This window comes from Malaclemys terrapin, chromosome 6, assembly GCF_027887155.1.
Source record: "Malaclemys terrapin pileata isolate rMalTer1 chromosome 6, rMalTer1.hap1, whole genome shotgun sequence".
Taxonomy (NCBI): Eukaryota; Metazoa; Chordata; order Testudines; family Emydidae; genus Malaclemys; species Malaclemys terrapin.
This window is the reverse complement of record NC_071510.1, coordinates 73,141,613-73,157,925: the sequence shown is the minus strand read 5'-3', so window position 1 is coordinate 73,157,925 and position 16,313 is coordinate 73,141,613. Positions and strand designations below refer to the sequence as shown.

The 16,313-nt window shown below is 38.6% G+C and overlaps 1 protein-coding gene across 2 annotated transcripts in view; it reads right to left on the bottom strand.

The window, feature by feature from the left end:
• The window catches only part of LIX1 (limb and CNS expressed 1), a 45,111-nt gene that overhangs the window by 1,622 nt on the left and 27,176 nt on the right, over nucleotides 1-16,313 (bottom strand). The window contains exons 3-5 of one of the 2 annotated variants that reach the window (XM_054032975.1): nucleotides 15,048-15,188; nucleotides 5,949-6,044; nucleotides 1,207-1,284 (exon numbers count right to left, since the gene is read on the bottom strand). In XM_054032975.1, coding sequence (XP_053888950.1) covers nucleotides 1,207-1,284; nucleotides 5,949-6,044; nucleotides 15,048-15,188 — 315 coding nt within the window. The remainder of the gene's footprint in view (nucleotides 1-1,206; nucleotides 1,285-5,948; nucleotides 6,045-15,047; nucleotides 15,189-16,313) is intronic. The other variant, XM_054032976.1, reaches the window with a different exon arrangement.

The window sequence follows — 16,313 nt, the reverse complement described above, 5'->3', positions numbered from 1 at the left end:
CAGCAACTGTTTAGTGCGTAACGTTGAGTGAGTACTATATTTTTAGAAGAGGAAATTAGACCGCCTCAGGAGACTTACCGGGGGATCAACGTGCAGCGATTGATCCACCGGGGGCCGATTTAGCGGGTCTAGTGAAGACCGGCTAAATTGACCACCAATTACTCTCCTGTCGACTCCACTGGAACAAGAAGCATAAGGTAACTCAACAGGAGAACTCTCCTGTCGACCCAGCGCTGTGCAGACACCGGAATAAGTCGACCTAAGGTGAATAATATAGCTGGAGTTGTGTCACGTAGGTTGACTTAGCCCTGTAGCGTAGACCTACCCTCAGTCACCTGTGATTCCAGAAGGAATGTTGTAAGTAGAAAGTATATTTGTGTACCAACACTTTTAAGGTTCTTCATAGCACAGTTAATATTTGTAAGTACACTTTGAAAAGTAACTTTTTTAACAGATGCCTGAAAGTGAGTTTTTCCCCCTTTGGACAACATACTCTATAAGACGCATGAATTATCTTTAAGATGTAAGCATTTAACCTGATACATTTCCAAGTATTTTCACAAAAATGGAAGTTGAGAATAAGAAGTTTAGAGTATAGTTTATTTCAGTAAATTTTCTGCTTATTTATTTTCCATCTTTGTCAATTGGTAACTAGACAACAAATGGCAACAGATAAATGCGAGGGACATAAATCTGTTCAAGAACTTTACTTTTCAGTGGTCAGTTTTGTTTAGAGTCAGTTTCACTTTCTTGGTGCTGCAGGGTTTGGATTTCAGGCACTGCAGGAGAAGGTGTTTTGTTGAAAAAGAACACTTAATAAAAAAATTAAAAGCCATGAAAATATTTTTATTTATAGATGTTACAGTATGTACTTGGGGACTAAATGTAAATGGAGCATCCATATAAATTATACTTCGGGACTTAAAATGGGAAGGGTAAGCTCAAACTTTAAATAATTGAAGAAGAAGAAGAATTAAAACAAAGGAGGCTAATAGTTATGCCTAGGTTTGTTTTCTTTTACCTTAGTTATATCAAAATAGACTGTTGTTTGGTCATTACAAGAGATGATTTAGAACAGCAATTTCTTCCAACTGTCACCTATGCACAAATTTGTTTTTGCTTCTCTGAATCCCTCGATCTCAGATATATATATATATATAAAAAAAACAACCAGTCACTAAGTGTGAGCTTATTGTAATATCTTACCTGACGGGAGCACTTTGTTTCACGTAGGGCTTTAAGGCTTCCATTCCAATGCAGCAGCTGAAAGACTATCATCAGCTCCTGCAGAATGAAAGCACATTGATTACTGATGGAAATCTTCAAAAGCAGCACCTTTGCTCTTTTAAGACGAGTAAAACAGTGTAGATTTGGTGTCATAAAGAAACAAAATTGACCCTAATCACATTAAAGGGTGTAATACATTAATGAAAGGCATATGGACATGCAGCTGGAAGCTAGACATTCCATGGCCCTGCGTGCTGGACAATATTCTCACTCTCAATAGTATAGGTTTTAGGCTTGATTCTGCAACGTGTTGAGCATCTCATTAGGTGTTGTAGCCAGCAACCCTTGCCTTTAGTCACAGGTTTGAGGGCACTCAGTGCCCCACAAGAAGCACCCAGTATCTTGAAGGATCAGCCCCTTAAAATCAACAGCATGTGTGAACTATTGTTGAAAGCACAATAGAATATCTTTGTTTTTGTACATAGTGACTGCATGGCAACAAGTTTAATTATTTACTTTGCACTGAGATACTTCTAGTATTGAAGGCACCGCATAAAAACAAATTTTGTTCAGCATGTGAAATTAACCTAGCGCCTTGCACCAAACTGAAGCAGTATTGTATCAGCACTAGAAGACATATCAGTAATCTGAAAGCTCTTTGAATTCAACAGGGTTACCTTATATATATATATATATATAATATCCCTACCCTATATATGAGATACATTTTCTGGTGTAGGCAATAGTGGATCATCATGTCCAAATTAATACTGGTCTCTAATAAACTTCTGTTGAGGGACACCAGTTTTTAAACAGATGCCTTCCCCAATCAAATTATCACTGATTATCAGGGTAAAATGAAATGGAAACTTTGTAAATTACCAATTTTTTATAGTGAAACAAGAACAGATATTGCACCAGTAAAAATAAATGGATATAAAATTGGAGCTTGCCTTACATGCTTTAACAGGGCAAAACTACGCTGTGTACATTTGCACTCAACTTGAGTCACTGTCTGAGACTTTTTCTCATTAGTACTCCAAATGTAGTAAATATTATCTTAGCTTCCCACAGTCCATGCAAAGCGCAGAGAATTTTACTTCTAAATACTGTTTCTGTTACAAAGCTGCTAAAGTAGATTCATTAATTTTAAAAACTTTGTTTTGTAAACTTTTCCCTAAACATAAGGTCAGCTATTTCTTTTAAAATTGTGCATTAGAGTGCACATTTTATTGCTAATTTTATTACCTCAGTTTTACAGATGGAGAAAGTTATCAGGCATGTTAAATGATCTGCTAAAGGCCTCAGAGAGAGTTAGCTCCAGGGTGCATGCAAGGGACTTCTGTAAAATCTATCTGTACTGGTGCCTGGAATATATTTAGCGAACACTCAGACGTGTTTATTGTGGGAGAAGACACAGCACTTTTTATTGGCTTTAAGTGCACATCACTAGTGCCCTGCCCATAGTAAACATTAGATTTAGATTGATGGATGAGATAAAGATGATGATGAGATCACTGAAAATCCTGCCTTAACTGGGAGTCCAGCTTTACCTCTATGTCACAGGAAATGATGTACTGGAAATTACTATGTACCAGAAATGTTATGACCTAAACCTTTGCCCTTCAAGAATCTGTCCTAATCCTATCCAACTCCTGACCCCTCATGGGAAGGCCCACCTTACCTAATGAGGAAAACCAACAGGATTTGATGGATAGGGCAGGACCCCTAAACCAGAGCCTAATGAATATCCCTACCCTAAAAAAAGAAAAGAAAATTAAGAAACACAGCTAAATGCAAGGAAACAGGCAAAATATAAAAGGAAGAGAGAGTGAGGTTTAAAAATTTGTGACGAGACCTGTTAAAAGGGAAATAAAGGATTTTTTAAAAAAATGTTAAAATTTAAATGTTAACCAAAATCACCCCAATATTTTTTCTCACATGAATAATTTGAAAGGGGCCTAACCAAGCCTCTATTACTAGACCCCAAACCCTCCTTCGCTAGAGAGGATGTAGTATGCGGCCTCAAACCCGTAAACCAGAGCCTGATAAGTAGCACCAACGCCTTGGAAATGAGAGAGAACTGCAACTAAAAGTATGAGAAAAGCTAAAATGCAAAGAGAGAGGTTTTAAAAGCCTTGCAAAGAGATGGTTTTAAGGAAAAAGGGACATTTGTAAACACAAGTGTTAACTAAAAGCACTGCACGTTTTCCCACATGGATACCTGAAGAGAAATTTGTAAAAGATGTAGGTATTGATAATGATACTTTACAATAATCTGTTATAGTGATATTCTTATTACACATTTGTTGTTAAAAAGCAAATAAAGATTTTTATTTAAAGAATTGTTGATAACCTTCTATAAGCACTAAAAGAGAGGGAGCAAATACAAATGGGAATTCAGAAGAACTGAGCCTTTATAGATTCTAAATCCCTGTAGATATTCACATTGTCATTGCAAAAGGTCTGTCAATAACTTTGAAAAGTCAGTTCATCCCACCTGAACCCTCTTTTCTCAATTGTTAATCTTAATACATGCAATAAAATTCCATTTCTGGTGATTTTTTTTAATTTGAATTGGTATCTTCCCTTCGCTCATCCATCAACCCAAATCTGAAGTTTACTATCAGCAGAGTACAGCTCAGCCAATCTTCTTGGGCTGCTCAAAATAATCTAGTTCAAAAATCACATCTTGCAATAATAGTGAGATTGTGGCCACCTTGTTTGCATAGCAATTTCCCCATCCAGTAATTTGATTCTGATCTTTACATTGCATATGTATTTGCTTGCCCCAGTTAGACAAATCTGAATATTTACAAGAGGAGTGTTTGAGCTAGTCTCAATTCACAAACATTGTCAAAACAAAACAAAAACAACCCAATCCTAAATTACAGTCAGTTTGTGATTCACATGCACACCTTAGTTTATTTTTCATCAGAAGCAAATATCTCATTAAATGAGAATTTGAAAAATAGGCAGGTCATATTTAAAAACCTCATCCCATAAACACATTTCCTTCATAGAGTTCTCTATAGAGAAACCTACATAAAGGAAACGTTTTTGGGATGAGGTTTTTAAATACGTCTTGTCTATTTAGAATGATATAAACACAACACATCTGCCTGGAGACTGTATTAGTTCTACAATATATTAAATGCTCACAGGTATGAATCAGGGGCAACATCTCTCTGACTGGACTATAACCTTGAAAAGACTAGCTGACAAAGTACAAGACATAATCACCATTCCTCCCAATTACCAGGCATTAAAACAGGAATATTCTTCCCTGTATACACTACTTTACATAGCATTTAGCTATTCATGGTAAAATCAAATTTCATGTGCAGTGCTGGACTTCAGACTTCCCTGTAAGTGCTAAAGCACTAGGACACTTGCATTGTCTTTAGGATATATCTAATCGGTATAAGACTGCATATATGCAAATAGAGAATATTACTGTTAATTGAAATGCTGATTATTGCAGAGGCCTATCAGATTTTTGGTTTGTTTCCATGGCATATTCTCCAATAATGCAGATTAAGACAACTGCCACTTTTAATTAGGGACTTGAACAAAGTCAGGTTTTTTAAATTCAGCTGGATAATTGCTGTTAGCATCTCTCAAGAAGTACCGAATATGAATATAGCACTATGGAGGATATAAACAGGGAAATCGGAAGATTCACACACCAAAGGTCTGGATGGAAGGAGGTTGGCAGCAGAGGAGTAGGGGAAGAAGAGAGGTGGGCCAATTCTATAATAGCCATGATCACATGATGTTGCCATTTTATGATAATTGGTATTTGTTTCATGGATTTTAGTCACTCAAATTTGAAGTGTGATGTTAATTTAACTTTCCCCATTGTTGCCGTGCAGTCCTGAGCCCTCATCTGAAATGCATCTACTTCTATTTGACACACAAAGACTTACAAATGAGTCGAGTGTTTAAGGTGCCACAAGTACTCCTGAGTTTTTAAAAAAGCATTTTTCCAACATATATTCAAATCGAAATCAAATATTAAGTTTCATGCTGGAAAAACCTGTTAAATGGTGAAGTCCCGCTAATTAGTGCACGATTATTGCCTGTTCCATATGTAGTGGTATTTTGTGAGGTCTATTTTAACATGTGTCAAGTCATGTGAGTCTACCACCAAGTACTAATGTCAAAAGGAAGAAATGGGCCCTTTATGTTTAAGAACTAATACAGATAGGCTTTCAGTATTTATCAATCCAACCTGATGATCTTTAACAGGGTGTGATGTACCTTGGTGACAACTGGATATCACAGAACTTGGATTCATGAGCAGCAAGCCGCATTCCAGCCTAAAAAACCCTTTGAGGTGGTCTTTACAGCTGTTTCCTTCTTGGAGAGATTTATACTTTACTACATCCACTTACTTACTTCATTCTACAGCAACCATAATTCTTTCTGATCAAAGCTCTTTTTTTTCAGATTCAGCTGCTTTATGCTTCTTTACAGAAGACATAACACCTTCCTTTTTTAGGAAAAGACATACAGCATTTCCATGAAGAAAAACAAATAACCAAGCCTGAAAAGATGCTGCTCCAAAACAGAGAAAGCAGAGAACAAGGCAATTGGCCAGGTGGACAGAGGGTCTGACAGTTCCCACTTGACATCAGCCAGCCTACCCAACACATTGTCTTCAGACTTAACTATTCAAAAGTGAATAAATCAGGAAGCACAATTTTATATCCTTGTACCTGAAATTCTAACATAGTTTTCCCCATGTTTGACTCCAACATATAATGATAAGCCCCGATGCTTGTGCTTGGGTCATCAGCATCACTTAAAGTACCCTTGGAAAGGAAACAAGACAGAAAGATTAGTATTGGGATGTTTGGTTATATATATATTCTAAGTTTTAATAATTTATGAAAAAAATTCCAGTGTTGAAAACTTGAACCATCCGTCATGCCCCTCCTTTCCTCCCCCAATAAACTATTTTGAAGTGCAGATCAATCAGAGCTACATTGACATGATCCTTCATGATGCCAACCCTTTCCAGCACCATCTGGGAATCTGAAAGTGCCGGGACAGCTGGTAAATTTTAGTTTATTGATATTGATCTTCCTAACAGGAAACCTTGTGCATCCTTAGGAGATTTCCCAGTCTTCCTGGAGTGATGCTGAATGAGGACAACTATCATATCATCACTGGGAGTGGGGATACAGGGGGAAAAAAAGACTAACTAGAGATAGTTGAACCTCTAAAGGCTTGTGTTTGTATAAGCATTCAGAAGCTTAGGTGCTTGCTTGATGTGCTGACCTGTACCCACCAACCACAGACCCCACGCCCTTTTGTAGTTCCAATCATATTTCTAGTGACATGTCTGGGAGCCATTCCCACACAAAATAGGCCTGATCTTGGGTATAAGCCCTGTGACCTGTTAGCTCCTCCATTACTAGGTTTCCTTTTTTCCCCACCTACCCAGGCAGCCCACTGCCCTCATTCATCCACACTTGGCTAATTGGCTCACTCACTTCCTTCTGTAAGGCCTTCACACTGATTTGGTGTTTTATGTTAGCTCAAGTGCATTTGAGTCATCTCAGTCTTTGCACACTAGAATTAAAGGCTAGTGTGCAGTTCCCCTTCCCTTCAGAAGATTTCATTCTTCAGATCTGTGGAAGATCAAGTCAACTCACTGTTTTCACAAAGAAGCAGGAGGAAAGCGCAGACTAGTCTTCCAAACCTTTAAGATCAGAGGGCAGAAGCATTTGGTCTGCTCCAAATTAAAATAGAGTGCTCTGGAGGGGTTGAGTAGCAGGATGCTGAGTCCCACCCCCCACCAAAAAACCTGCCACTCATGCAAGTAAGGGTGTGGTGGGAGAAAGGGCTAATTTGGGACTTCCAGTATCTCTCCTAAAAGAGATGAAGGTTGTATATTTGACTATTTCAGAACTTTTTCAATAAAGGTTTCTTCTATTTTGGGTGGAGTATGGGGGAAGGGAATGGATCTTAAATTTGTCCATACCTATTTACCCTCCCTTCCGTTCCTTCTCCTCCTAAACACTCTGGAACATAGGGTGTCTGCCATTATGTTAATCTTGTGTTGTCTGTTCACAGGCTTCTAGTATCGAATTGATGGATTTCTCTTCTTTATTGTTCTGCTTAATGTTTCTCTAGGTTACTCTCTCTCTCCTTCCAGGTGGTGTTCATGTTATTTCTTGATGTGGAAGTTGTGTTGGTGTCATCTTTAAAGCATGTCCATCACTATCATCTTACCAGGTTTGATGCTTCAGGTTGATTTGCTCGCCTTAGAATTTCTGATCTTGCAATCTTTCCAATGAACTCTGAAGATCTTTGGAATCTTCAGGCATTTACTTTGGAATTAGTTGATTTTATCAATTTCTATTATAGATTTCCATGACTCTGTTCCATGAAAGAGGACAGAGATAATGCTGGTGTTAAAAATTCATATTTTTGTGTCATTGCCAATCATGCTACTTTTCCAAAGCTTTTCAAGTTTATGAAAGGTTTTTTTTTGCTGGTTTTTATATTTGTTGCTTAGCATCTAGCATGGTATCACCACCATTGCACATCTCACCCCCTAGCTAGGCAAAATCACTCATTTCTTCTAATATTTCTCCATCTATTCTGACAGTTGCTTTTGGAACATTAATAGCCATGTAATTTGTCTTCTCCTTATTGATGAAACAAACCAACTTGTTTGGCTATGTCTGCAAAAAGCTGGGTCTTCCATTAAATATGTTGGACTAAGCAGTACAATGTCATCAGCAAAAACAAGGCAATCAAATTGCACTTTGTCATTTATCCATAAAATTTCTTGGTTACTTTCTATGGTTACTTTCCTCGTGACATAGTCAATGACCAGTGCAAACACCCTTGCCTTACTCCAGTTGTCACTGCAAACCCTTGACTGATGTAATCACTATCTCTAACTACACCTTATATTGGCCTTGATTATTCTAATTATTTTTGCTGGTATTCTGTAGTATGCCATAATTTTCCAAAGGCAGTCTCTGCATACACTGTCAAAAACCTTCTGGAATTCTACAAAATTTATCACAAAAGGTCCTTGCCATGCCATACTTTGTTATATAATATGTCTGAGAACAATAATATGGTCTTCACAGGATCTCAATGGTCTAAAATCCACTTGTTCCTCTGTAAATTGAAGGTCCATTTGTTTCTTGATATGTTTCAGGGTGATGTTGCACATGATTTTACCAGGCTTTGAGAGTGTTGTGATTCCTCTCCACTTATTGCAGTTAGTAAGTTCACCCTTCTCCAGCAATTTTACTATGAGGCCTCTCTTCCACTGGGTTTTTTTCCTTCACTTCATATTCTATCCAAGAACCAAAAGAAAGTCTGGAGTGCTGTTTCATCACTTGTTTTAAGTATCTCTCAAATAATGTTATCCTTTCTAGCTGTTTTCCCATTTTTATATTTTTCTTGCCACTTGCCTGTCTTTTCACGTCTTAACATTCATCAGTTTTTGCTTTACACTTCTCTTTTCCTCTGCTGCCCAAATAAATCACTACTCCATTGTTCCCTTTTAGATTTGTTCTTATTAAGGCTGTGTTTGCATTTCTAGATAGCACTCTGATGTTTTCACACAGAGCATCAATGTCTTGGTTTTCTTCAGTTGACTCCATTAGAACACTGAACATGACCTTCAGTTCAGATTGAAAAGCACTTTTTTTAAAAAAAATTCTGGTTCTTTTAATTGTGCACTGCTAATGCATGGTCTTCTTTTAACCTTCTTCAGACTCTTTAACTTGATCTTCAGTTTAGCAGTATAAAGGTTATGATTATGGTTACTGCCCACTTCCGCTCCCTTGTATGCACATCTCCAATGAGCTGTGAAGCTTTCTTGAAATGCAGAAGTGATCTGTTTTTTTGTAGTAGCATTTGGGGAGTTCCATGTCACGTTATGGAATTTTTTAGGAGGGAATATTGTTTCAACTATCACTAGGTTATTCATGCAGGAAATTTCTACTAATTGTTCACTATTTTGATTCATGTCCCACCCCTGCCACACTTGCCCATAACTTTATCAAACCAATCATTGTTGCTTCCAACCTTTGTGTTAAAATCACCCGTTGTCACTATATCATATTTTGGGACCTCAGTTAACACATCCTGTAACAAATTTTAAAAAGTATCTTTTTCATTGATTGGTACATAATTTTGTATGACTGTTAGTTTAAGGAATGTAGTCTGAAATCAAGCTTTAATAATTATTTCACTGACTGATTCCTACTCAGTCAGTGCCTGCTTAGCTTCATTCAACATTAGAATTCCTACTCCAGCTTTATGTCTACCATCTACATTCCTGGAGTAGATGATAGTCTTATTTATTTTTCTTAAAGTGCACTTTGTTCAGACCTGTCCAATTACACTCACTGACTCCAAGGACATCAAGATGCTATCTATCAATTTATTTATTTATCTGAGCAGTTTTAGTAGTTTCCTACATTGTTCTCATAGTCCAAAATCCATTTTTCATTATTGATTTGTCCTTCAGCATGGGACTTTTCAGGACATGGGCTTCCTTATGTGTTTGACCAATGTTGCAATATTCTTCACAGGAAGCTGATCTCTTGTTCGAGTCTGCTGCCCACCATTATAGGTGCTGGTGTTTGTTTCTGTAGCACGTTTGTTTTATGTGATGAGGTTACAAGCCCCACACATAACCTTAGGTCCATGTCTCCTCATTTATTATTCAGAGCTGTCCACACGTGGAGGCTTCCCCATCACCCAGGGGATGTGCTTGGTAGCTTCTAATGCCCCATACTTAGCCAAAAAAATGCAGCACATCTGACTGATCTGGACATGATGGCAAAATGAGGACAGATGAATGGATGAATTTTAAGTGGTAGGCCACAACTTTTATTGCACAGGGAAGGGGTATTACCCGCCCATCCTCCATATTCCCTTATACCTGGCATTCCAGTGCATGGGTTACAGGGCTCCTACCAAATAACCCATAACTCAGGGTAGGCTCCCCTCAGCCTATCCCTGGGACTCAACTTGCTTTGAGTCCTACTCCCTCCCTCCTGTGAAGGGGACAAAGGATTCTGCAGAAAAGGACCTGGGGATTACAGTGGGTGAGAAACTGGATATGAGTCAGCAGTATGCCCTTGTTGCAAGAAGGCCAACGACATATTGGGCTGTATTAGTATGAGCATTGCCAGCAGATCGAGGAAAGTGATTATTCCCCTCTATTCAGCACTGGTGAGGCCATACCCGGAGTATTGTGTCCAGTTTTGGTCCCTCCACAACAGAAGGGATGTGGACAAATTGGAGAGAGTCCAGAGGAGGGCAACAAAAATTATTAGCGGGGTGGGCACATGACTTACGAGGAGGCGCTGAGGGAACTGGCGTTATTCAGTTTGCAGAAGAGAAGAGTGAGGGGGGATTTGATAGCACCCTTCAACTATCCATAGATGGGGGGCGGGTCCATAGAGGACGGAGCTAGGCTGTTTTCAGTGGTGGCAGGTGACAGAACAAGAAGCAATGGTTTCAAGTTGCAGTGGGGGAGGTCTAGGTTGGATATCAGGAAGCACTATTTCACTAGGAGGGTGGTGAAGCACTGGAATGGGTAACCTAGGGAAGTGGTAGAATCTCCATCCTTAGAGGTTTTTAAGGGACGGCTTGACAAAGTCCTGGCTGGGTTGATTTAGTTGGTGTTGGTCCTGCTTTGAACAGGGGATTGGACTAGATGACCTCCTGAGGTCTCTTCCAACCCTAATATTCTATGATTCACAAGGGTGGGGACCTCAGCCTGTGAGAGTCACAACGTCTCATCCTATCACATGAGCCCATGGCCAGTCAACAAAATCTCAGGTCTTTTACCTTTGGGAACCATTCAGTGTATCCTTTTAACCACACTGTAAACCAGCCACAGGACTAGCCAGTGACTAGCTTGATCACACTCCCCACAACCAAACCACCTGGTATCACAACTCCATCCATTCTTACATACTCTGGTGCTGTCCTCTGGCAAATGTTCACCATCATCCCTAAAAAATTCAGGCCAATTGGAACAGATGTCTCTGTGTGGGACACGCTGTACCTCAAAATAGCACCTCGTAACCCCCCCATATTCACCACTGTGATATGATTATGATATATTTTGTACAAAGTATGCCTTGTGAGATATCATTTTAAAAGTCTTGATCTGTTGAACATTGTTAGCCTGTTGGATTGTATGTGAGGTTATGAAGTATTGCTATATGTATTACTGAAATATGTTGTGAGGTTGGGAATGCCCACAGTCAGCCTTTCAGTTGCAACAAAGGAGGGCCCAGACAGTGTTAATGGCTCATCAAGAAAACAATCCATTATCCCAGAGGCTCCTTAGAGAAGAGACATACGCAATGCAGACTGCTTCACCAATGGGGGCTGACTGACCCCACCTCACAGCAACGATCTTTCTAGCAGCTAGAAGAAAGTATAAAAGAGGGAGAGTGACATCATCACTTAGCCTCTCCCCCCACCCCATCTCAACACCCTGGAAGCACATCTGGAAGACTCTAAAGGTCTATCAGGCCAGCCTTACAGAGCTCATGGAATTTGGGACACAGGAAGTGCTTTGTCATGAGTGGTCCATACTGACACACCAAAATCAAGGGCAGGCATGCGGGAGGAACCCTGCTGAGTTAATTGCAGAAAGGAAATTAAGCCCAGACCATTTTAGCTGCTGTTAATCTTGAAGGCCAAGGAATGATTTTTATTTGCGTTCATTGTATCCCAGAAGGTGGTTGGATTATGTGACCAGAAGACCAAGCCACAGAAGACCCACAGAGGCTGACTTTTAGCCTGCAGGATCAATGGGAGCTGAAGAAAATGGCAGCACTGCTCCTGGACATCAGTGGGTGCTCAAAAAAGAAAGTGCAACCCACCACACCCTCAACAAATGTCTCCCTTTACTTCCCCCACCTGTTCAGGCAGCTGGGTGGCCACTTTCTGCCCTTGGCTATGGATGTGTAACTTGAATTGGCTTCAATGGACTCTCAGTGACTTACTGGAATTTTGAGGTGGGGTTTGGCTTTTGATTGGAATAGAAATTTCTGATAAGTAAAAAAAACAGGAGTTAACTCTCCAAATCACTTCTGAATTAATCTGAGAGTCGGTGGTAGTTCAGAAATACACAGTGTTTTATGCTGATGCTTATTTCCCTCTACCTGCTCTTCACTGTCTCAGTAATCCATTGATATGAAACTCTACCTCCTGTCCCCAGTCTTTTCCTGGCTCTGCAGGACTGCTGCCCATTCATCTGAACATTAAGGTTTACTTATTTGAGATGATCCACCAAAAATGTCAGTTAAATTAGTCCAGTCTACCTGCAGGCATTTATGAAAGACTTATCATCCTGGTACCTATGTGCTGGCTGTTCACACTTGGAGTCCCATACACTAGCTCTATGATAATCAGGGCATATTGATGGACCTACAGAGACATGAGACATAATTAAGCAAATACTTTTTCAATGGACCTCTGGAGTATCATGAAGTAGCTAGGTAAGTAAGTGGCTAAATTCCCCATAAATTTGATTTTGTTTATCTTTTTTCTTTTTGAAAACCTAAAAAAGGAGCATCTGAGTCAACTACTTTTGATAAATTCCCTCTCATAATTCTAGGTGTTCAGTGGCAGCTGTGCAGAGTTGAACAGATCCCTACACAAGATAGTTCCTCTAACTGAACTACCAGCAAATTTATAGCTTTTGAATGCTGTAACATTAACACACTGCTGCTGAAATATTTATGCTGGCTTTTAAATATCCCTGAGGAAATCCACCCTGAAGTCTGTAAAGCATATACCCTTTTACCTTCAAAATTTCCATAAAAATGATGAATTACCTTAAATTGAACCTCCCTTTAAATTTCATGTATAAATAAATCATGCCCCATTTTGCCTGACTGACATGGATTTTTGTTCCTCTAAAGTGTATGAGATTCAAAATACTGGGAAAGAAAGCTCTCCTTTCATCCACAGACCAGATATAGACCAGGCCTCCTTACATTGCTCTATCAGTTCACCTAAATTATAGCCACTCCTCTTCCCTTCTCCCCGTCCATCTCGTAAAAGAGAAAAGGGGAAAACTTCAGCTAGTGTGCCTTACAAAAAGCTGTTAACAGTGTTTCTAAACTATTTTAAAACCACTCCACATTCAGCTTTTCAGAAGCTTTTTCTGAAAAGATGGGAAGAATTCAATGAACCCTTCGTCAATCCAGGACATAAGCCTATCAGTGAGCCTGCACTTTCATTTATAAAGATTTTCTACATCCCACATTGATTTTAGCCACAGGGCACAATGCTGAACTAGAAATCGAGTCTTGTTTGTTTTGTTTTGTTTTCTAATTATAACTCCGAAGTCTGTTTGGCCAATCTTTACCATGACAATAGTGGGAAAAACCCAGACCCTAGTGATGGTTTATTTGTCAGTCAGGGGACAAGTAGAAGTGATAAGTCGGAGTTAATGGGAGTTAGTATGGGTATCAAGAGAAATTGTTCCTTGAAACTATTTAGGAAAGTTACAATGGAATTATGTTTTCCCACTTAATTTTAATTATGTATGATAATTTAAGAAGAAAACAGATTTGGATGATCTTTTCAAATCAATGCAGGAAATTTAGCCATACACCTTCCACTAATTGAAAGGACAGTGTAAGACAGTCCTCAAACACTGTTTCAAAATATCTCAAGTATCCATTAGAACTATTAGGACTTACTCCTTGGAGGTGCTGAGAACAGTCAGCTTCCATTAACTCAGTAGTGTGGGAGGGGATACTGAAGCTTAGCTCATCCGTTACTTGTTACATAGACACATTTTCCAGGTATACCATTTAGATCAACCTTATATAAATATAGATGGGTTTTATTTATATCAGCTTATAATATTTTATGTTTAGCTATAGATATGAATCATTCATATAAGCTATGTATATAATATGTGTTAGACATTTGTTAAACTTCATCCTATATTGAAATGCACCCATCTCTGGCTGGTGGAAAATTGTAGCTGAAAACCGTGCACATCACCACAAATTTTCATACTTTATATTAGATAATTAAAAATGAAACTAAATCACCCCCCCACACACACACTTGAGAAGAAGGAAAATACAGACCTTGGGCCAGATCCTCAGTTGCCATACATCAGCACAGCTCCAGTGATGTACAGCAGCTCCAGTGATATCTAAATATCTGTCTCCTTGCTCTTAGAGTATAAACTCTCTGGGGCAGGAACCATGTCCCCCCTCTATGTTTGTACAGTGCTTAGCACAACTGGGCCCTGATCTTGACTGGGGCCTTCAGGGCAGTACAATTAAATAAATATTAAATAATAACCACCTTGAATGACATTTAGTCTAGGGTTATCAGATTATGTTTTTTATTTCAAACTTTAATTAAACAGCACACAGTTGATTTTCACTGGCCGTCCCGCACAACTGACAGCAAGTGCAGATGTTGGGGGTCTGTCCATCTATTGTGGTTGATTCAGTTTTGGTATTTAATGACAAAGGTTCCTTCCCTCACCCATTTCCCTACCAGAGTACCTATAATGTTAAGGAATAAATCACTGAAATAGTGATACATTGAAATAAATTAAGGATCTGGAACTAGAGTCCCTTACAGATTACATAAGCAAATTAAACTCCCTGAGTTCCAGAGCCAGTGATTAAGTGTTTACTAAAGAACTAATGGACTATCAATGAAGACACAGTTATGTAGGATCTATTATTAATCCCATTGAAGTAGTTTCCTCAATTAGCTACAATTTTATATCAACACAGTGGACAACAACTCAAGAAACATAGTTTGGTACTTACACTGGTTGAGGAAACAGCTTCTTGAACACTTTCCATAATGAATTCCTTTGTGATCTTGCGACAGGGCAATTCATTGAACAGAGAATTGATCAGAGCCACTTTTGCAGCATCTCGTCTTGCCTCTGCTCTGCTTAAGCAGCACTGAAATTGCACATAAATACAGAGGGAGTTACAGACCTCAGGAAAACTACTCTAGTTCACCTTAGGGCTATTTTTGTCTTTATTAATACAACAGAGAGCCCTTTTCAAGCCCAAATGAAAATTCTACTTCTACATAAAAATTGGTTAATATGCTTTTATCAGTAAAGTTGGTTGACTTCTCACACAAAAATATTTTTCACTGAAAAATTGCCTTTTCTCCAAAATGAAACTTTTCAGAAAATTGTCAACATTATCAAAAATTTCTAATTTTTGCAAAATTCGGTGATATTTTTACTGAAATAGATTTCAAAAATTATCAATTTTTTCATTGACTGCAAACCCCATTTTCACTGAAAACCAAGTTTCTGGTAAAGAAAAAAAATAATTAATTTTTTTAAATAAAAACTTGGGTAAAAAATAACAGACATTCATGAAAAATAGAGCCAATTTAAACAAAGAAATGGGAAAAGACCCTGAATTTCTTGGTGAAATTGTTTTCCCATTTTTTGACCAGCTCTGCTAATCAGTATTATCCAAACATTGTATGGATACGGTTTTCAAAGGAGCCTGAGACCAAGACTCCCAGCTTCCATTGACTCTCCCTTCATTATGCCCTTTAAAAATCCAAGCTCATGTTAATTTCCTCTATTCTAGTCATAGTGTGAGAAAATCTTATTAGCACTTTCAAACACTGTGCTTGCTATCTCACCAACAAAACATTGTAAATAGAAACTAATACAGAAGGGACCTCTTCAGTTTATTCATTTACCACAGACTGGGAGTTCTGCTGAAGTGCATCTCATATAGGCAACTTGGATAGAATGTGATAAATTTTAGATATGATGTCAGTAATTAGACACCTTCATATTTTACCCTGCATATGACCCACTAACTACTCTTTAGTGGTTGCCCAATTACAGCAACACACACATTTAAATGATTCTTCCATCAGCTTTCCTCAGATACTCAATTATTTAAAGCCTGATCCAAAGCCCACTGAAGTCAGCTGCAGTCTTTCCATTTACTTTAATTGGCTGTGGCTGAAACCCTTGGTATAGATGTGCGAGTACAAATGTGCTGTTTTACCAGTCGGAGACTTGGGCACCTATGAATATGATTATTTCT